This window comes from Neovison vison, chromosome X, assembly GCF_020171115.1.
Source record: "Neovison vison isolate M4711 chromosome X, ASM_NN_V1, whole genome shotgun sequence".
Taxonomy (NCBI): Eukaryota; Metazoa; Chordata; class Mammalia; order Carnivora; family Mustelidae; genus Neogale; species Neogale vison.
Window position 1 is genome coordinate 33,857,827 of NC_058105.1, and position 22,598 is coordinate 33,880,424.

At 34.2% G+C, this 22,598-nt stretch overlaps 1 protein-coding gene across 2 annotated transcripts in view; it reads right to left on the reverse strand.

The window, feature by feature from the left end:
- Positions 1-22,598, reverse strand: part of HTR2C (5-hydroxytryptamine receptor 2C) — a 299,042-nt gene that overhangs the window by 75,169 nt on the left and 201,275 nt on the right. For both annotated transcript variants that reach the window (XM_044235481.1, XM_044235480.1), the window contains exon 5: positions 5,859-6,059. In XM_044235481.1, coding sequence (XP_044091416.1) covers positions 5,859-6,059 — 201 coding nt within the window. The remainder of the gene's footprint in view (positions 1-5,858; positions 6,060-22,598) is intronic.

The following is a 22,598-nucleotide window of genomic DNA, read 5'->3' on the forward strand; positions in this document are numbered from 1 at the left end:
GGACAATAAATATTGATAGAGTCACTAATGAACTTATAAAGAATGGCTTCAGTAGAGTGACAGAGCTACAAAATTCTTATGAGATGACTTATAAATGGCGACAAGGAAGACATGAGTGTGACCAATGTAAGCTTGGCTGTAAAGCCTAGGAGAGAGACTGGACATTATTGAAATTAGTATATAGATTAGAGAAACTATCTTTTTAGAATTCAGTTACCCTTTTCCTAGATTATTTTATAAATTTAAAGAAAGCCCAATCAAAATACAGACAGGATTTTAAAATGGGACTAAGAAAGTTAATGTTAAAGCTCATATGGAAAACGAAACATTCCCAGCTCTAAAAGATAAGAGTTATGAGTGAGAATGAACCATATCAGATGAGAAAATTTGTTATGAAATTTTCACAATTAATACGGTGGGGAATTGGTACAGGAAGAGACACACTATTGGAATACAATGTAAACTTCAGAAATAGGCTCAGATATGGAAGAAAATTTAATATATTATAAAGGTGGCATTGCAAGTTACAGACTGCATAAGGTTTTTAAATAAACAGCATGAGGCAGTTGAGTGATTATTTGGAAGAAGATAAAATTGAATGCATATCTCACTGCATACAAAAATGAACTCCAAAAGGAACAGAGATCTGAATGTGAAAAATGACGTAAATATGTGTGATTTACTGTCTTACCTGAGTGTGGGGCAAGAATTTATAATAATCATTCAAAATAGAAATGGAACCTGACTGACAAAATGAGCTGCAAAAAAAAAGAACAATTCTGCATGGCAGAAGCACCATATGCAATAGTAAATAGTAAACAAAGAAAAAAATATTTTCATTTATAACATATAAAATGTTTTTTTTCCTGTGATTTATCAAGAGCTATTGAAATTAAGAAAGAAATAGGTTAAAAAAAAACAGAAAAAAATGATAAAAAGGTACATTTTGCAAAAAACTAATTTAGCAATGGCACTTAAATGTATGAAAACAAGCTCAACTTCTTTTATGACAAAGTAGATGCAAATTGAAGTTTGAAGATGCACCTTTTAGCAAGGCTTCAGGGAAACAGGCTCTCTTACATTGCTAGTAGGAATGAAGAAATGTTCAACCCTTTACTAATCGTTATCTATACATTAACCTCTTGATAAATTAGAAATTTCTGTTAGGAATTTTTGTTGAAATTAAATTTCCAAAAGTATGAAACATATACAGAGTGAGAGGTATGCAGAGTGGTATGCAAATGATTATTTTTGCAAAATATTAGAAACAACTTCAAAGGCTCATACTACACATGAGATTGGTTAAATAAATTATGATGTATCTAACCAGTGTAGTACTAGTGGGTGTAAAAAGTAGAAAAAAATTGGCTTTTAAATGCAGTGTTTTCCCAAAAAACAGATAATTGAGTCAAAAAATGGGCAGAAGATATAAGCAGACACTTCTCCAAGGAAGACATACAAATGGCTAACAGACCCATGAAAAAGTGTTCATCATCATTACCCATCAGGGAAATTCAAATCAAAACCACATTGAGATAACACCTTACACCATTTAGAATGGTCAAAATTGACAACTAACCACTAAAAAGAACAGAGATTCCTTATAGGAGAGGACTGATTTCAGAACTGGAACGTGGAAAGTAAAAGGTGAATCTGGCATAATTCATGCCAGAAAGGAAATGCTCAAAAACTGATCGTACATATTAAAAGGACTTCTCATAAAATAATCTAGGACAGTTTTGAGCATCAAAGTAATTAAGTATACCAATAACAAGTTATATTGATTTCAAAAGAATTAAAAAGTTTTTACCAATATGAATAAATAAATGACAAAGAGTGGGAAGGAAAACTTTTCCTTATAGTGTAAGGCTAACTAGAAAGGAAGAAAGAATGATAAAATAAGAAAAATTATCTTTCTATAATCACATAGCAATAAGTGATTTAGGAAGAATTATGAATGGATTTTAAATCTGAGTCAAGTTTGTTGGAAAGTAATTTCTTAATTTCCAAATAAATGGAGATTTTCTAGTTATCTTTTGATAAACATTTATATCTCATTCAAATTTCAGCCAAAGAATATATACTTTATGATTCCAGCACTTTGAAATCTATTGAGAATTGATTTATAGCCAAATACATGGTCAATTTTGATAAATATTTCTTGTTCAAATGATGGGAATATACATTTTTCACTTGCTAATGAGTTCTGCCTTTTTCATTGTTCTAATACAATTATTGAAAAAGGTTTGTTAAAATTTCACACCATAATGATAGATTTGTCTGTTTCTATTGCTCTGTCCATTTTTGATTTAGTAATGTTGAACCCATATTATTATACACATATAAGTTCATTACACAATGTCTTTCAGATGAATTAAATCTTTTCTCATTATGAATTAAACTTTCTTTAAAATTTTTTTTGCTGAAAGTCTTCTGTCAGGTTATTAATATAGCTACACAATTTTCTGTCTGTTACTGTTCATGTGGAGTACCTATTTTTAATTCTCTCCTTTCTTATACTTTAATATGCCTCTTATAAACACATAGTTGGATTATTTTTTCAAATCCTGTCTGACAATCTTAGAATATTGAGTTCCATTTACAATTACTGATACATAATTACTGATACATTTGGTTTCATTTCCACCATCTTAGTACTGTTTTTATATTTTCCCACCTGACCTGTGTTACATTTGCTACCCTTTACTGCCCCCTATTGGATTTGCTTTGTTATTCTATAATATTCCTCTAAATTTGGAAGTTAAACATTCCTTTTCTATTAGTGACTGCCTTTGAATATACAAGTTGTACCTTATTCATCAAAGCTCAATATTAAATATCATTTTTATCATTTTCCTGGACAATGAAAAAAGCTTACTTTCAACCTGCTTACTTATACGCTATTATTTTGCGAATTTTAGTTCCATAAATATTCTGAGCTTCAGAAGACCTAATTACGTTTGTTTTATACAGCCAATGCTTTTCTTTAACCATATGTTTACCATTTTTTTCAGTTATTCATTTTTTTCAGTGATTCTTTTTTTTAAAAAATGAGTATAGTTGACACACAATGTTACATTTGTTTCATTATTCATTTGTTTCATTATTACAGTACAATAATTCAACATGTATCATTTTCATTGTTTTGTTTCTTGTACCTTCTATCTTCCATCTGTGGCCATTTTCCTTTGTTTTAAGAACATCCTTTAGGATTTCCTTAAGTAGGAGTCTGATTTTGTCTTGTTCTCCTGACTTTTGTTTGCCAGATAGTCTTCATTTTATTTCAATTCCTGACGTATATTTTTGCTGAGTATATAGTTTTAATTTAGCATGCACTTTTTATCAGCACATCGACACTGTCATTTCAACATCGGGTTTTCATTGCTGTTGAGAAAATATTCACTTATCTTATCATAATTCTATTGAAGATTATCTCTTTATTTTTCCTCTTTAAAATTGATTTTTTTTTCTGTTATGTTGTTATGAGGGGTTCAATGTTGATTTTTTCTTATTCATTCTGCTTGAGGTTGAGCTCTTTCAATGTGAGAATCAGCATCTTTCTTAATTCCCAAAGCCATTATTTCTTCAAATATTGCCTTTCTGCCATTCTTTTCTCACCTTGTAAAAGTCTTCTCTCTTTATTTTGTTTTTAAAATTTATTTATTTATTTTAGAGAGATTGAGAGCACAGGCATGGAGGGGAGGGAGAGAGAAAATCAAGTAGACTCCATGCTGAGCATGGAGCCTGATGCAGGGTTTGATCTCATGACCGAAATCACGATTTGAGCTGAAACCAAGAGTTGGAGACTTAACCTACTGCACCACCCACGTTGTATGTTTATTCTTACTCTTTTCTCTCTTTTGTATCCTTCCAATTCTCCTTGCTTTGTTCATCATTGACCTCCAGTAATGCTCTTTTTAGTTATGTCTAAACTGCCTTTGAGTTCTTGGGGATTTGTGTTATGCCTAAGCTCCAGATTTTCCAGGTTCTTCTCAAATCTTACACGTCCCTATTTGTAGTTTGTATTTTCTTGCTGAAATATTTAAATTCAGCTCATAATTTTCATATGCAGAATACAAATACTTCTTTAAAGTCTATGTCTACTAATTCCGCTACCTTGAGTGTCAGTGAGTTTGTGTTATCTTTTACTATATCTGATTCATGCCGTTTTGTCTTTTCATATATCTGTTCATCGCTGTACTCTAGCTACTGGAATTGAAAATTACTACAAGAAATAATTTGAAGTGTACAGTGATTTTTTTGTTTACATAAGAGAAATCAAAAACTTGAAAAATATGAAATCACCTTAAGCCAATTTTCAGGCTTCAGATATTTATTGGTTACACACATAACTTAATCCTGGCCTGACTTCCATGTCAAGAGTGGTTTAAGCCTAGTCCATCTTTATTTCTAGTGTACAGGTCTTTGGCATCCAAAAAATAAGCTCAAGTTGGTCAACCCTTTGCCATACTCTGTATTCCTGCTTTAGACCTTCTTTGCTTGTGAGAATATGAAATGAACTCATCAACATTCAGTCACATCTTCAGGTTAGGAAATGCATCCTTGTCAAAAGTAACCCAAAATTCATAGTCATTCTTTCTAGATTTCTGTCTTTTTCTGGACCCTCCACTATGTTATTAGCTTCTCAATGTTAATAGTATTTTCCCATACTTTTTTGTTGTCTTTAACACAAACATCATTGCGGATTGCCCATCAGTCATTATTAGAAGCTGATGCCCCTAATACTCTAATTTAATTTGGCTGTATATTTTCTTTGTAAGCACCGTAAGAACTGGCATCTTTTAAATGAGCTCTTTGGAGTGGAGGAAGTGAACTCTATGAGCCCTTAAATATGTAGGTCAAATTGTGTAAATAGATTCACTTTTTTTCTGGGAGAAATTTTATTGCTTTTTATCCAAAGGTGTATGTTATTTGTGTGTGTGTGACAGAACAATCTTAAAACTTAAATTTATTTTATCAATAATCCCAGAGTTGAAATCTTTAGGTAATTTCAATGAAGACTGTATAGATTATCTTGATCTTGTTCTAAACTGTACCAGAATCTTTTATAGAAACATAACTCTGAGGAAGGATCATTTAATGAGACACTAAATGTAAGTTCCAACTGGAAGAGGAGGAAACAAAAGGAAAAAAAAAAAAAAAAAGGATTGTAAAAGCCCTTACAGTCCAATTGGTTAAATTTTGTGACTTGAATATTAGCATTATTAAGGCATATCTCAATCATAAGCAATAAGATGATCATTTCTCTCCCTTCAACTTCCCCCAGATCTTTAAAAAATGGATTTCTTTCTCTTTTTGTATAAGCAGAATCTAAGAAGATATTTAAAAACAGAGGAAAAGTAATATATTCTAAGTCAATTAACAGCATAAATTTCGACATGTTTACTTCATGAGGATTCATGTGACACTATTGATTTTTCCAATCAAGAAAATGTGAAATTAGAATAAAAATATTAAAATTAATATTTTGTGATAGATTTATCTTTTGGAAGATTTTGATGCTATATTCAAAAAATTTAGACCATATATCTTTGTCTTCAAATAGTTTTAAATATCTCAAAGATTATGTATCTGTGTTGCAGAATTCACTGGCATACTAATGTATAAAATAATTTAACAGCATAAATAGAAAATTTACATTTATATATTAATATACATTACATTTCTTTCATTATTGTTAACCTAAATATCAGATATATAGGTTAAGAATAATTCTTAAATAGAATCCCGATTAAACGCAAATGTTACCAGTCGACGTCTGTACGTTGTTCACAGTACATAATCCGAAAGTATTGAGCATAGCCGCTGCAATTCTAATGGCCAAGAAAGTTATTTACCTATCGAAATTGCCCAAACAATAGCAATCTTCATGATGGCCTTAGTCCGCGAATTGAAACGGCTATGCTCAATAGGATTACGTATTGCTACATACCGATCCAGCGAGATAGCGCAGAGGTGCATGATGGACGCTGTAGAAAATAAAACATCCAAAGAAATCCAGACGGGGCACAAATATCTAGGTAGTGGCCAGACATAATCTGAAAGAGAAAACAGAGAAGACAAGAACATATTATCCAAATTAAACCGTCTAGTTTTACATTTTACTCTACTTATTTTCTTCCTCTCATAATTTTTTTTTTTAAAGTGAAATTCGGGAATCATTTTCCATAGTAACAACAATGAGGATGATAATGCCTTTAGCGTTTCATACATTATTTCTTATTGAGATAAAACTTATATAACATGAAATTAGTCATTGAAAAGTTTACAGTCCTGTGGTATTTAGTACATTCACAATACTATGCAACCATTACTTTTTTGTAGTTTTAAAACATTTCATCATTCCAAAAGGTAACTACTACTCATTAGACAGTCATTCCCTGGTGTCCCCTCCCCCAGCCCCTGAAAATCTCTAATCTGTTTTTTGTCTCTCTGAATTTAACTAATCAGAATATTTCATATAAATGGAATCACACAATAGGTGCTGGCTTCTTTCATTAACACTGGTTTTGATGTTCATCCATTTTGTAGCATGTATTCGTACTTTATTCTTTTTTATGGCTAGTGCTTTTATTGGTTGAGTTTTTTTTATACTGTTGTGAATAGAATCTTTTTTTTTTTTTAATTTCCTTTATGGACAGTTCATTGCTAGTATGTAGAACTATAACTGCTTTTCATGTGTTAATCTTGTATCCTACAACTTTGCTGAATTCATTTATTAGATCTAGTTTTGTGTGTAGGGTTCCTTAGGATTTTCTGTTTATGACATCATACCATTGAATAAAGATAATTTTACTTTTTCTTTTCCAGTTTCCTTTTGCCTTTTATTTATTTTCTTGCTTAAGTGTCTATACACAATTTCTAGTACAGTGTTGAATGGAAGTAGTAAACACAGCAATCTTACCTTTTTCCTGATCTGAAAAGAAAATCTTTCATTCTTTCACAATTAAGTAGGATGTTAGTTGTGGGTTTTTCATAAACGTTTTCTATCACATTGAAGAAGTTTCCTTCTATTTCTAGTTTGTTGAGTGTTTTTATCATAAAAGAGTGATAGATTTTGCCAAATGCTTTTTTTTTTTCATCAATTGACATGATCTTGGGATTTTCTTACCTTAATTCATTAACGAGATCCAATACATGGTTGATTTTTACATATTGAACCATCTTTGCATTCCTATGATAAATCTCACTTGGGCATGGTGTATATTGTAATATTACATTTAGTTTTCTAGTATTTTGCTGAGGATTTCTGCATCTATATTTATAAGTAATATTGGTTTATACTTGTCTTTTCTTGTAATGTCATTATCTGGTATTGGTATCTGGATGATGCTGGTCTCATAGAATGAGTTACAGAGTGTTCCCATGTCTTCTATTTTGTAGGAGTTTGATTAGAATCTGTGTTGATTCTTCAAATATTTGGTAAAATTTGTCAGTGAAGCCATGCGGTCTGGATTTTCTTGTTTTTGTTTTCTTCTATTCTCTATTTTGTTTATGTCCATTTTATTTATTTATTTATTTAAAAGATTTTATTTATTTATTTGACAGACAGAGATCAGAAGTGGGCAGAGAGGCAGGCAGAGAGAGAGGAGGAAGCAGGCTCCCCGCTGAGCAGAGAGCCCGATGCAGAACTGGATCCCAGGATTCTGGGATCATGACCTGAGCTGAAGGCAGAGGCTTTAACCCACTCAGCCACCCAGGCGCCCCTGTTTATGTCCATTTTAATCTTTACCATTTTCTTTCTTTCTTTTTTTTTAAAGATTTATTTATTTAACAGAGAGAGAGAGAGAGAGAGAGAGAGCACACAAACAGAATAGCAGAATAGCAGGGTGAGGGAGAGGCAGAAGCAGTTTCCCCGCTGAGCTGGGAGAGAATGCAGGGCTCAATCCCAGGACCTTGGGATCAAGACCTGAGCTGAAGGCAGATGCTTAATGACTGGGCCACCCAGGTGCCCCTACTATTTTCTTTCTTTCGATAGTTTAGGTTGTCTGTTCTTCCTTTCTTGTTCCTTAAGATCTGGAGTTAGGTTATTGATTTGGGATCTTTCTTCCTTTTAAATGCAGGCATTTGCAGTTATAAACTTCTGTCAGAGCACTACATTTGTTGTACCCATAAATTTTGGTAAGTTTTCATTTCACTCTCATCAAAGTATTTCTAATTTCATTTGTAATGAAAATTACAAATTTGTAATGAAAATTTCTTCTTTGATCTATTGGTTGATTAATAGTGACTGTGGTGGTTAATTTCCACATATTTATGAATTTATAGTATTCTTTTGTCATTGATTCCTAGTTTCATTTCATTTTGGAGAAGAGCCTTTGAATATTGATATTTAAAAATTTTAATGCTTATTTTGAATATGATCTATCCCATAGTATGTTCCACGTACACTTGAGAAAAAGGCTTTTTCTGCTGTTGTTGGATGGGGTGTTCTATATATGTTTGATGGGATTAGTTGATTCATAGTATTGTTCAAGTCCTCTATTTTCTCATTTATCTTCTGTTTAGTTGTTCTATTCATTACTGAAAATGGTGTATTCATGTATCCAAGTATTATTTTAGATCTTTTCCTCCCTTCATTTTTGTCAGTTTCACTTTCTATATTTTTTGGTCTCTGTTGTTGGATGCATTTATATTTGAAATTATTATATCTTTTTGATGCTTTGACACTTTTATCAATATATAATGTCTTTCTTTGTCCTTCATAACAATTTTTGCCTTCAGTTCTACTTTGTCTGATACTAATATAGCTACCTCAGCTTTTATTGGTTACTAGTTGCATGGAATATCTTTTCCATCCTTTTACTTTAACCTATTTTGTGACTTTGAATCTAAAATGAGTCTCTTATTGACAGCATATACAGAAAGGTTCTTTTTAAATCCATTCTGGCATCATGTATTTTTTTTTTAAAGATTTTGTTTATTTATTTGACAGACAGAGATCACAAGTAGGCAGAGGCAGGCAGAGAGAGAGGGAAGCAGGCTCCCTGCCGAGTGGAGAGCCTGATGTGGGGCTTAATTCCAGGACCCTGGGATGATGACCTGAGCCAAAGGCAGAGGCTTTAACCCACTGAGCTACCCAGGTAACCCTGGTATCATGTATTTTAATAATTCTGCTAATCTTTGCCCTATAACTGGGCAGTTCAGTCCATGTGCTTTTAAAATAATTACAGTTACAGAGGGATTTATTTCTATTTCTATTTGTTTTTATATGATACATATCAGTTCCTCATAAATATTTTTGTTATTCACTTTAATTGTGATTAATTGATTTCCACTGGGCAACTTTTGATTTTTTTCTTGTTTCTTTTTCTTTATATTATTTTAGAATTAAAATGGTAACAAAGTTTTAATTAATACTAATTTTGTTTCAGTATTATACAGATTTTTGTTCTGTCATATCTTTTTCTGTCTTTGTTATTGTCACAAATTACATCTTTACACATTGTGTGTCCATTAACATAGATTTATAAGTATTGTTTTATGTAAGATATTAAACAAAAAGGGGAATAATCCCAAAGCTAGAAAAGAAATAAGAAAGTAAGTAATCTCATTAAATTAACATGTATGAAAAGATGAAGGACCATAGTAATTTAAAAAATTCTCATAACTCATTTTATAAAACAATATAGTGTCAATATCAAAACCTATAAAACATTGAAAAAAATGTAACTAGCAAGAAATAACATTTATTGATATAATTCAAAGTTACAAACAAAATATTAACAAATAGAATTCAGCAAAGTGTCAAAAGAGTAATATACCATGTAAAAACAAAGCTATTTCAGGAATGCAAGTGTACTTCAATATCATAAAAACCCCCCAATATAATACCTTATATTAACATTTGCAAAGGCATTTTATGATCTTTTAATAGATATTGAAGAATAGTTTGATAAAATACAGAAGTTATTTCTAATTAACATTTTAATTATATAGTGATGAAAGGAATCCCCAAATTTTATAATTTACCAAAAACCAATAACAAATGTTATAAACACTAGTGCAATAAATACATTTCAATTACATTAAATTTAGAAATTGGACAGGACAAAAATTTATAGACAGTCTTCAAAGCAGCTACCATGACCATGTTCAGTGAAGGAAGGGTGGAAGCTCTTGAAACAAATAGAAAGAAGACATCTTAAATAAGAAGTAGAACTTATAAAAAGAACAAAATGGAGAATTTAGAGTTGAGAAAAATATGTAATATCTGAAAGAAGAGAATCACTGTATAGACTTAATAAAAGAATGGAGATGATAGATGAAGAGCCATTAAAACTGAATATAGATTAGTAAAAATTATCCAAACTGAAGAAGCATGAGAAAAAGATTGAAAATAAATGGTTATAATAGGGACCTACAGAACAATATGTAGATGTGTAACATTTGTGCCATTGGAATCTGAGGAGGGGAAAAAACTGATACAGAAAAAAGTTTTGAAGAAATAATGGTCTAAAACATCCCATACTTGATGTAAAACAAGAAGTTCTGCAAAACCCATTATGGTTAAACTCAAAGATAATCATGCCTAGATAGATCATAATCTGGTAAAAACAAAAGATTAAAGGAAAACATCTTGAAGCAGCTGAGAAAAATGACCAAGTATAGGGAGCAATGGCTTTAACAATTTCAGATTTTTCATCAGAAATCATGGAGACCAGAAGGCAGTATAATCATAATCCAGAATTCTACATCCAGTGAAAATATCTTAAAAAAAATGACTGAAATAAAGGAATTTTCATGTGAGGGGAAACAATGAACCGAATGACAGAAAACTTGCTCTAAAAAATGCTGAAAGATGTTCTTCAGAAAAAAGAAAAGAAATTATTCTAAAAGAAAACTTGTACACTCAAGAATGAATGAGTGAAGAAGAACAGAATTGATAAATAATTTGGGAAATGTAATAGATTATTTTTCTTATTCTAGGTCTTTAAAATACCTATGACTATTAAAAATTATAATCCTGTCTGAGAAGTTTCTCCATGTATATAGATGTATCCCATATTACAATTAAAGCAAAAGGAGGAAAGGAATCTACATGACTATAAGGTTTTTATAGTCACTTGAAGTGATAAGATAGTAACTGTAGGGAAATTGTGAAGTTTTAGATATGTATATTTTAATCTAGAGAGCAATTGCTAAAAAACACTGTACAAAGAAATACGGCAAAAAACCCAATAGATCAATAAAAATGGAATACTAAAATAAAATGAATAAAACACAAAGTAATTCAGAAATAAGAAAAAAAAGGCATAAAAAGAGATAAATAGAAAATTATAAAAAAATAACATAGTTCCAAACTAAACAATACTTGCACTAAATGGAAATGGTATTAAGTATAAATTGTATCAATTTAAAGAGACAGCCATGCTGGATTAAAAAGAACAAAAATAAATATTACCCAATTATATGTTATTTATAAGGAACTCTGTAAGTTTGAATATGATGATATAGATAAATATAAAGTAAAAGGACAGAAAAGGACACACAATGCAAACACTAATCAAAGGACTTACTGGAGTTGTTATATGAATATCAAAGTAAATTTCAGATCAAATAATATTACTAGGAATGATAGAGACTGTGTTACAATGATAAAGTTTTCAACTTATCAAGGATGTATAACAATCTTAAACATCTACATAACCCAATAACAGAACTTCAAATTTCATGAAGCAAGAAAATGATAGAAAAGAAGACATCAAAAGTTGAATCACAATTATACTTTGAGATTTCCACACCCTTTCCTCAATAATTGACAAAAGTAGGCAGAAAATTGTCAGTGATATAAAAAAAACTGCATAGCACTAACAATGAACTTGACTAAATTGACATTTATAAAACACTCTATTCAACAATAGAAGAATACACATGCTTTTCAAGAATCCATAAAAATTGACCAGAAAAGACCATAAAATAATTCTTAAGAAATTAAAATGATTGACATAGTGCAATGTCTAGTCTCTGACCTTAACAGAATTAACTTAAAAACTAGTAATGAAAAGATATCTTAAAAAAGTACAAGTATTTGGAAATTAAACAGCACAGTTCTACACAGTTTATGTTTCAAAGAAGACTCAAACTTAATTAAACAATTTGAACTAAATAAAAATTAAGACATTCAAAATTTGTGTGATGGTGCAAAACAGTACTCAGAGGGAAATTTCTAACATTAATGGTTTTTTTTAGAAAAGAAGAAAATCTCAAAACCATGATCTAAATTTCCAGATTAAAGTCCTAGACAAAGAAAAGCAAATTAAAATGAAAGTATCAGAGGAAAGGAAATCATAAATATAAAAAGCAGAAATCATTGAAACCGAGGAAGGAAAATAATAGAAAAAAAAATTCAATGAAATTAAACGGTTTTTTGAAAAGATCAGTAACATTGATAAACTCCTAGGCAGATTAAGGGAGAAATAAGAGTAGAAGACACAAATTACCGATATTAGTGATGAAAGAGGGAATATCTCTACAGACCTCACAGACAATTATAAGGGAATTTTATAAGCAATAGTTTGTCCATAAATTTGTATAGACATATGGTTTCATTTATTTGTGGAGCATAACAAATAGCATGGAGGACATGGGGAGTTAGAGAGGAGAAGGGAGTTGGGGGAAATTGGAAGGGGAGGTGAACAATGAGAGACTATGGACTCTGAAAAACAATCTGAGGCATTTAAAGTGGGGGGGTGAGAGGTTGGGGTACCAGGTGGTGGGTATTATAGAGGGCACGGATTGCATGGAGCACTGGGTGTGGTGAAAAAATAATGAATACTGTTATGCTGAAAATAAATTAAAAAAATTAAAAAAAATTTTTAAAAATTTTTAAAAATAAATTTAAAAATAGACATTTGTTTCCTTAGACATAAAAATACAAATTTCTGAGCCATGCACTGAATTCAGGATTCCCGTGGACAGTCTGTGCTGCTGAGTCAAGAAAAGGATACAAATGTTTTGAATTTCTACTCAGAGTTAGCCTTTTCCTTGGGCTAAGACTGGCCCACTTGCCACAGACTAGAGTGCCAAAGCCAGGGATGGTTGACTGGAAACTTAACTTAGATTTGACTGCATAGAAATAAACCCTTTTAAGGACTCCAGGGTCTTTCGAGATGGCATCTCAGGCTATCACTCAAGTTGATACTATTGACAGAGCTAATTGTCTCCAAGCAAAGTGTCCTATAGGTACCCGTCATATATAGGTCCATAGTGAAATTTTCAACAATCTACAATGAAAATTGGGAAATTAAGTATAACAATACCTTTTAAAAAATAAAGTTGTATTTATTCCACTTAAATGACTTATTTTTATTCTGAGATTATATCCTCCTTCTAGAATTCAGAAGCATTAGGGTCCAGCCCATAGATTGGCTGGATTTGCCTTATCATTTTATTCCTGCCCCTGTATTTTTGAAAACTCAGCTCTGTTCTTGATATTTCCTATCACTTTGCCTTTGATAGAGTTCCCTGGATATGATTGGATACTGCATCTCACATCAATTATATCTTATAAATGCTTTTGGGAACATGCCACTAACTTTCTCTTTTGGAATCACACCCACCTCCTTGTAACTTGATTTTTCTCTGATAATTAGACTCTCTTTCCACCCACCTGAACTTGATTTAGAATTATTGGATCTTCTCTGTCCTACTTCTCAAAAATCTTTTGCTTCTGACATTGAGGCATTTAAAAAATTTACTGTTAACTTGACCTTGAGCTTACAGATCGATTTGATCTTGACCCTGAACTTACAGAGCCACTCCCAGAGCTACTGCCTTTTCCAAGCCAAGGTGATTACCCCCAGTGCCCTATCCTCTACTAAATACATACGTCAGAGTGCCTTTTCAGTCAAACAGCGCAGCATCTGTATTTCCTTGACACGCAGATTTTATGGTTCTTCAGTGAAGCTGTGATGTGTCTCGATGAAGTGGGCGGGGAGATGGGACATCCTACATATGCAACCAGCTGGCCCCCTTACTATGGAATAGGGATTTCCTGGCAGCACTATGCAGGATGTTCAACCTCCCGGCCCATGTGAACGTGAACTTGCTGCACTGCGAAGTTCCGGTTTCTGCGAGGGGTTCGTTGTTGATTGATGCTTCTCTGTGTGAACATAAAGGCTTCCTCCAACCTGATCTTCTCCTCCTGAAGAACTAGTTGTGGTTATTAATAGCCTAAATGATCTAGAAGCCTGGTAACTAATAACCCACCTCTTATTCAGAATTAAGCTCCATATTCTGACAATATAATTTTCCATCGACTTAAATAGAGAAAATTCTTTTAACACCTGAAGGGTTTGATATGATGTAGAAAATCTTTTGAAAAACACCCTGGATTTGCTCCCCTGAGATAGTCCCAGTCCACATACCCTGGAGTTTTCCACGTAATTTACAATTGCATTCCTTTCAGGATGACTTTAAATCTTCTGTTATGGGAGTATGGTTAAACAAACAAACAAACAAACAAAAAACAACAACAAAAAACAATCCGATGATATTTTCTTCTGTGGAAGTCTCACCAGTTTTATGGATCTTGGGTGGTGGGAAAGAGAGAAGGACATGGAAGAAATCATGAATATTTTATTTTCCTGGTGGTCTTAGCTTAACCAAGTACAACTTAATGAGGATTTGTGCTACATGGCTCTACCTTCTAGTCACTAGATTTCTTGGAGAACATTATTATTCAAAAGAGAAAGGATTTTTTTTTTTAAAGATTTTATTTATTTATTTGTCAGAGAGAGAGCGAGCACAGGCAGACAGAGAGGCAGGCAGAGGCAGAGGGAGAAGCAGGCTCCCTGCCGAGCAAGGAGCCCGATGTGGGACTCGATCCCAGGACGCTGGGATCATGACCCGAGCCGAAGGCAGCTGCTTAACCAACTGAGCCACCCAGGAATTTAAAGAGTGTTTTATCCAAGCCACTAAGAAAGTTTCATGCTTAATTTGAACATTAGAAGTTTAATTTCTTTTTTTTTAAGATTTATTTATTTATTTATTTGAGAGAGAGGGTGAGAGATAGCACAAGCAGAGGGTAGGGGTAGAGGGAGAAGCAGACTCCCCGCTGAGCTGGGAGACCAATGTAGGACTTGATCCCTGGACTCTGGGATCATGACCTGAACTGGAGGCAGAAGCTTAACGAGCTGAGCCACCCAGGTACCCCGAAGTTAAATTTCAACAGGAATCAAATAAATGCAACAAACTCATATACATGTGTGTCCTTTTTTTTCTCATGAAGCTTCTCTTTACACAAAGTTCTTGATTAGGTTGAGGAAGTTACTTTCTATTTTAATTTGGGTTTTCTTTTCTTTTCTTTTTCTTTTTTTTTTAAATCACAAAAGGGGTTTGGATTTTGTCAAATGCTTATTTGTGTCTATTGAGGTCATCAGGTAGTTTTTGTCCTTTATTCTGTTGGTAAGGGGTATTGTATTGATTGAGTTTCATATGTTGAAACAACTTTGCTTTTCTGGGATGATATCCATTTTCTTGGCGTTCAGCCCTTTTTATAGACTGCTAGGTTCAATTTATCTAGCATTTCGTTAAGGATACTTGCATCTACTGATCTATAGATTTTTATTTTTCTTGTCTTGTCTTTGTCTGGTTTTGGCATCAAGATAATATAGGAATTCCCCTCTCTTTTATTTGTGCAAGATGTTTTGATGATGATTCTCTGGAAATGAGGGTCTGAAGGAGCTCTAACCCTGTTCTGTTCCCCTCTGGCAGCTGTTAGGCAGCTGGTTTGCATCCTGGTTGTAGGCTGTTGGTTTTTAAGTTTACCCTGAAGCCTGAGAGAGGACACCAGACTGGGGCAAGTTAAAAATGCCACAGAGACTGCTGTTCTTACCGAGATTCGATCATTTTTCTTGAATAAATACTCCCCAATTGCCGTAAGCTTTCAGTTAACTTCCAGAGGCCTGAATTAGTTGATTCTGACAATTTTTGTCATCTTTCCTGTTGCTTTTAACCAAGAGAAAATTTTGGAAGTCCCTAGTCCACCATTTTGGCTGATGTTCACAATGCGATTTTTATGTAAAGAAATATATCTTCAAATTTTATAACATCGGAAAGTTTAGAAATTGTAGGAAATCTTTCATGCTGAGACCGTATTATTAGTATAAAGAATGGAATGGGGATTTTGAATAGTAGTATGAGTGAGAACATGGAAATGTCATGTTCATATCTAGTTCCCAATATCAAGGGCTGCATTATATATGCTTTCCTAAATAAACCTATAGGTATATTTTACAGTTTTATGATGCAGTATTTTAACATTAATAATAGTCTCAAATATTTTATGCCACTCATTTATCTTTTAAATTTTTATGTCTAGATCTTGCTTCAATTATTTTATTCCAGTTTATTTTACATTATTTAAAAGTATTGCCACAATAAAGTGTTGTATTGTATATGTAGCCAAATTAGTCAGTCTTCTCATTTGTGTCATAACCTATGACTTGCTCATCTCAGATGTTAGGTAAATAGCCAATAGATGAGTAAACATCCTATTCAATTTCTTCTTGTTTTTCTCTGGATACTTTTTTTTTAAAAGATTTTATTTATTTATTTGACAGAGAGAGATCCCAAGTAGGCAGAGAGGCAGGCAGAGAGAGAGGAAGGGAAGCAGGCTCCCCACTGAGCAGAGAGCCCGATGCGGGGCTTGATCCCAGGACCCTGGGATCATGACCCAACCCAAAGGCAGAAGCTCCAACCCACTGAGTCCTTTTTTTTTTTTTTTAATCTTCCCAGAATCAATTTTTTTAAAGATTTTATTTATTTATTTGCCAGAGAGAGAGGGAGAGAGAGTAAGCAAGCACAGGCAGACAAAGAGGCAGGCAGAGGCAGAGGGAGAAGCAGGCTCCCTGCCGAGCAAGGAGCCCGATGTGGGACTCAATCCCAGGACCCTGGGATCATGACCTGAGCCGAAGGCAGCTGCTTAACCAACTGAGCCACCCAGGTGTCCCCCAGAATCAATTTTTGAGTGTGAAGAGACTTGAGTATCTCAAATTTAACATGTTTTCTTTTAGCATTGACTTTGATGCCTCATTTATCGTAAATAGTATGACTCGTGTTCTACTTTTTCCCCCCTTTTGTTTCTGTTTACTCCTACAAACACGCATTATTATTATACTGGCTGTTGGCTTAGAATATATTAAAAATAGTTTTTCTGTTATTATCTTTGGAAAGTGTTTATTAGGAGTATGCACTGAAGTTTATTAAATGACTTTCGGCCTCTCCCAAGATGAACCATAGTGTATTGTGTTTAACCATCTGTAATACCATATTGATATATTTTATAATATATTGAAAATCCTTACATTCATTAGATAAAAAGAAATGAGCGTTAGTTAGTATATTTCTTTTCTAAGAAACCTTACATGGATGATGTCATTGATGCCTCAAAATAACAGTATAATGCAGTTAGAGATTAAAATTAAAAACCCTGAGGTTTGGTGATGTTCATGCTCCAAGTGATGCAGTTGTAATTTGGCATTAGTATACATAAGAAAAAAAAAAAGAAAAAGAAAAATATAGAGATGAAAAGCCATGCTGCTTATTCAATATGCACTATATTTCATTAAAAATTTTTCAGTGTTAGAAAAATTTTGGTACAGATAAGTGCTATGACAGGTAGCACACATGATGTTCTGGATACAGAGAATGATAAACTTAATCCCCCCCCCCAGGTTTATGAGATAAGGCTTCTCAGAGAAGGCTGGAGAGGGAAGAAATGAAAGTCTGGAAGAAGCCAGTGATTTGGGGAACACATCAAGGAGATCGGAGTGATGTCCCAGAACAGGATATTTGTGAATAAGGGAGTTAGAGAGCTGGAAGGAAGAATTTCATACAGCGGCCCCCACTTATCCACAGGGGATACATTCCAAGACCACCAATGGACGCCTGAAACTGTGGATGGTACTGAGCCCTGTGTACACTATTCTTTTTCCTGTACCTACATACTTGTCATAAAGTTTAATTTATAAATTAGGCATTATAAGAGATTAACAACCATAACTAATAACAAAATAGGACAATGTAACAATATACCATAATACAAGCTTGGTGAATGTGGTTTCTCTTTCTTTCTCTCTCTCAAGATACCTTATTGTATTGCACTCACCCTTCTTGCGATGACGTGAGATGAGAAAATGCCGGGGTGATGAGATGATGTGAGGGGAATGAAGCAGACATGGCGCCTACTAGTGACCTTCTGACTCTGTGTCAGAAGAAGGAGCCTGTGCTTTGGGCCTGCATCACTGAAACTGCTGAAAGCCAAAACCACAGGTGAGGAGGGCTACTGAATTGAGAAGTAGGAAGTTGATTATTGAGGTAGAGCAGTTCTCGAGTTCTGGCAAATGAAAAGAATAGCCATAAAAATCATGGGCTGTATCTGTACCCCAATGTTTATAGCAGCAATGGCCACAGTCGCCAAACTATGGAAAGAACCAAGATGCCCTTCAACGGATGAATGGATAAGGAAGATGTGGTCCATATACACTATGGAGTATTATGCCTCCATCAGAAGGATGAATACCCAACTTTTGTAGCAACATGGACGGGACTGGAAGAGATTATGCTGAGTGAAATCAGTCAAGCAGAGAGAGTCAATTATCATATGGTTTCACTTATTTGTGGAGCATAACAAATAGCATGGAGGACAAGGGGCGTTAGAGAGGAGTAGGGAATTTGGGTAAATTGGAAGGGGAGGTGAACCATGAGAGACTATGGACTCTGAAAAACAATCTGAGGGGTTTGAAGTGGCGGGGGGGTGGGAGGTTGGGGTACCAGGTGGTGGGTATTATAGAGGGCACGGCTTGCATGGAGCACTGGGTGTGGTGAAAAAATAATGAATACTGTTTTTCTGAAAATAAATAAATAAATAATAATTAAAAAAAAAAAAAATCATGGGCTGTTTGAATTGCCAGAAAGGTTGTGCTTTAAAAAAGGTTTAGTGTGGGGTGCCTGGGTGGCTCAGTGGATTAAGCTGCTGCCTTCGTCGCAGGTCATGATCTCAGAGTCCTGAGATCGAGCCCTGCATTAGGCTCTCTGCTCAGCAGGGAGCCTGCTTCTTCTCTCTCTGCCTACTTTTGATCTCTCTTTCTCTGTCAAATAAATAAATAAAATCTTAAAAAAAAAGGTTTAGTGCTAGATTATTTGGCAATAATTCCAACTATACAGTTCCCTACACTTTCTGTACTGCTAAATTTTTTCAGTTAATGCAGTTTTTCTCATTCTCCAACTTCTTTTTTCCTCCTAATAAGTTAGAAACCAAGGCTGGGAATGAATCAGGATTTCCTTTTACCAGTTTCCCCTTCTAACTGAAGACATAAAACCTTGGCTGAATTTTAATATCATTTTGAATTCTAGTCCCATCATTGTAGTTTTTATAAACATTTTAAAATTCTACCACAGATGCAACACTACTTATTAATTTTGAGTAGGGTTTTATATTTCTTTTTGTTTGATTTTACAGGATGTGTACAAAATTTGAAGAGCAGTCTCCAGCACTTTTACAAATTGTTACTTAAGATAAACCAAAAGGAGATCTTTTAGTTTTCACATGGGATTGAAGGAAAACTATTAGGGAGAAAGCTGTGCCTAATTGCCTGAAGTAGCTATATATCTTTCAAGTCATCATTCCAAATATCCCTCTAGCCCTTCTAAATATAATGCATTGATTTTGAAAGGAAGTAGAGTGAATTTATGGTCAAGTAGATCAAAATAAAACAGTGTCAAGTAGAAGCAGCAAGAAATGAAAGTCTCCCAGAAAAGGCACTCTTCTAGTTAATATTCTCTGGAAAACCTGCCAAGGATGAGTAAAGCTTTATTTTAGTGAAGGACAGAAATGCTTACAACACTGAACACTATTTATTACATAATTTGCTCTGTGGAACTCGGTAGATGAACACAGATTTTCTTTCAGCCAGTGTAAAAAATGCATGGCTCTATTTTGGATCAGGAAGATTTATGTTTTGTCATGGTTTTGTCATTCTGTTAATACCTGTATAACATTACTGGTGTCAATTACCTAATATTACTAGTAATATTATCTAATATATTCTTAGTAGCACTCAAGTCACATTTTAACTTCCTACTAATGAATCGCATAGAATGTCTGTTGGCCTACAGATTCCTTTTTTTAAAGATTTTATTTATTTATTTGACATACAGAGATCACAAGAAGGCAGAGAAGCAGGCAGAGAGAGAGGGGGAAGCAGGCTCCCTGCCGAGCAGAGAGCCCAATGTGGGGCTTAAACCCAGGACCCTGGGTTGTGACCTGAGCTGAAGGCAGAGGCTTTAACCCACTGAGCCACCCAGGAGCCCCGGCCTACAAATTCTTAACACTGGTTAGGTGCATACTGGGTATAGTTTTGGGTTATACAACTTTACTGTAAAATCCTAAAGATGATTACAGACATTATCAAAGTAAGTCTATAGGATTTCACTAAACTGTTAACGTTGCTTAGCTGTCAGAGATATACAACACTAATTATGGCTTATAAATAATCTTGTACAGATATTTCCTCATGCCATCAAGTATAAAACTTGAGTAAAGAGATAATAACTATGAAATTGTGGTGAAAAAGGAAGGATTAATTTACTCTGAGATCGGATATCTGCTTTTTACTCTAGTCTCATCTCTAGCTATTGTCCCTTTTTGTTTCCCCCAGTCTTTGTACATTTGACTCTTTTTTTAGAGTGGGGAGGGGCAAAGGGAAAGGGAGAGAAAGAATCTTAAGTGTACTCCACACCGAGCGCAGAGCCCGACCAAAGACTGATCGCACAACTCTGAGATCATGACCTCAGCAGAAATCAAGAGTCAGACGCTTAACTGACTTAGCCACCTAGGAGCCCCCATTTTGACTTTTTTGCCTAGAACGACATCTGTAAAAATATCCCATATTTAGGCCCCCTTCCTGCTCTGCTAGACAAGTTCCATAATTAAAAACCTGGCTGAGGCAGTACTTCATCTAGGAAGCCCTTACTGAAGTTACACAAATGGAATTCATTACTCCATATATCTTCCCATAGTACCCTGAGTATATCTCTAGGTTAGTGTATATATTTTACTGTAATTTTCTATTTATTTGTCCTGGTACATTGTAGCTTTCTTGACATTACAGCCTGTGTTAGTACTCTGTAATGTTTCACACAGCTCAGTTAATGACATAGATGTCAGTCTGCACATGTATGGTGTTATAAGTCCCTGATTATTGACATAAACAGCCTTACTCAGCCTCGGAACAACGAGAAATAGACCTATTTGTGTATTAGGAGCACCTCACAACCAACTCCTGCTCCCTGTGAGGGCAAGCTATTCTCACTGCCTAGCTTCCTGGTACCTAGATTTTCCAGCATTCTTGCTACAGAAAGAGATCTTTGATCAACTGGAAACATAATTTGTCATTCTGTCTGGAAGCAGAATATCTACTTTTGGTCTTCCATATCTCATCCCAGTTCTAGACTCCTCTGCATTAAAATCTTCTCCTGTGTTGTATTTTTTCTTTCTTTCTTTCTTTTTTTTTTTAAGATTTTATCCATTCATCTGACAGACAGAGAATACAAGTAGGCAGAGAGAGAGAGAGAGAGGGAGGGAGAGAGGAGCAGGTTCCCCACTGAGCAGAGAGCCCAATGCGGGGCTTGATCCCAGGGCCCTGGGATCATGACCTGAGCCAGAGGCAGAGGCTTCAACCCACTGAGCCACCCAGGCGCCCCTTGTGTTGTATTTTCTATCAAGACTGAATCTCAAGAATATTGCAAGCCCCTGATGCGACATCACAAACAACTGCCTTGAATTGTCCAGATACTCTGTTTGAACTGTTATTTGGTGCCTTAGACTTGGAATTTTGATTCAATCTGCTGAACCAGGCTTTAAGATGGGGGTAGCATTTTTGCTGGAGTATTTTATCAGGCACTGGAAAAAAATTTATGAAGGTGTTAATGGGCCTCCTCCATCAAACTGTCACCAAGAGTTTCCAAATCCTTATTTCTTGAGACTGTTTCTGACATGATTTAATCTTTGAGAGTGTAGTTTTAAACGTTTGCATGCATTAATAAAGGAGAGCATGAAATATATTTTCTATATTTATGATCGTTTGTTGGGGTGATTTCCATCTGTGAGGTGGTATGACTTTTTATTAATGCAAATAACTAAAATAAATAAAGCTTTAAAGACTTTTCTACTTCATAAATTTATAGCATTTTTTAAAAGATTTTATTTATTTATTTGACAGGCAGAGATCACAAGTAGGCAGAGAGGCAGGCAGAGAGAGAGGAAGAAGCAGGGTCCCTGCTGAGCAGAGAGCCCGATGTGGGGCTCGATCCCAGGACCCTGGGATCATGACCTGAGCCAAAGGCAGCAGCTTTAACCCACTGAGCCACCCAGGTGCCCCAATTTATAGCATTTTTTAAACAATGAATCATAAACTCAAATATTAAAGGAACTTTTGCCTGATAAAAATGCAAATATTTGTTATACTATTTAATATTTTTACTTTTATTTAACAAAATATCTGCTATTTACTGTAGTAATTCAATTTATAAACTGGTATTACTTGGGAAGATTGGAAGTTAGTATCAGCTAC